Below are 540 nucleotides of genomic sequence, written 5' to 3'. Positions count from 1 at the left end.
GGATGTGGCCACACTCGGCCTCCCAGCTGCAGTCCCTGCAGGCACCGTCCCCTCAACGGCCACCCCAGTCCCAGCTCCTTTGCCCTGCCAACCCACTGAGCAGCTCTCTCGAGGCCAGCACAGCCGAGGTCTGTAAATCCAGGGTATTCAGCTGCCTGCACAGCGGACGTTTGGGGTCAGCGCGGCTTCTCGAGCACCACTTTGTAAAGAAAGAGCCACATGGAGAAAGCATCAAGCAGGGAAACTGTCCCCTCAGGGGAATCGGCACGACTGCACCCAGAGCTGTGTTTGCTGATCCTTCTTTTGTTTGAAATCCAGGTATTTCTGGAAAGGGGAGCTGGAAGAATCCACTGAAATACTGCTGGTGAGTGACTGTTCTCCATGCTGTGGAAATCCCCGTCCCAGACAGCCCCGGCCAAAAGGAGGTTTGGGGAGGGCGGCACCAACCTGCCCAAGACTTGGGACCTGACCCCAAGCACCCGCTTGCAGGCATGGCAGTGGTGGCTGGGGGGGGCGGGCCACCCCAGGCCCCTGTCCTGC

General features: G+C 60.4%; 1 protein-coding gene across 1 annotated transcript in view; it reads left to right on the top strand.

Annotated features, from left to right (window-relative positions):
- The window catches only part of CUTA (cutA divalent cation tolerance homolog (E. coli)), a 6,384-nt gene that overhangs the window by 4,849 nt on the left and 995 nt on the right, over positions 1–540 (top strand). The window contains exon 3 of the mRNA XM_010139346.1: positions 319–364. Within this exon, the coding sequence (XP_010137648.1) occupies positions 319–364 (46 nt within the window). The remainder of the gene's footprint in view (positions 1–318; positions 365–540) is intronic.

This window comes from Buceros rhinoceros, unplaced genomic scaffold (assembly GCF_000710305.1).
Source record: "Buceros rhinoceros silvestris isolate BGI_N320 unplaced genomic scaffold, ASM71030v1 scaffold15547, whole genome shotgun sequence".
Taxonomy (NCBI): domain Eukaryota; kingdom Metazoa; phylum Chordata; class Aves; order Bucerotiformes; family Bucerotidae; genus Buceros; species Buceros rhinoceros.
Note: the sequence above shows the minus strand (reverse complement) of the source record. Positions and strands in the feature narration are given on the sequence as shown.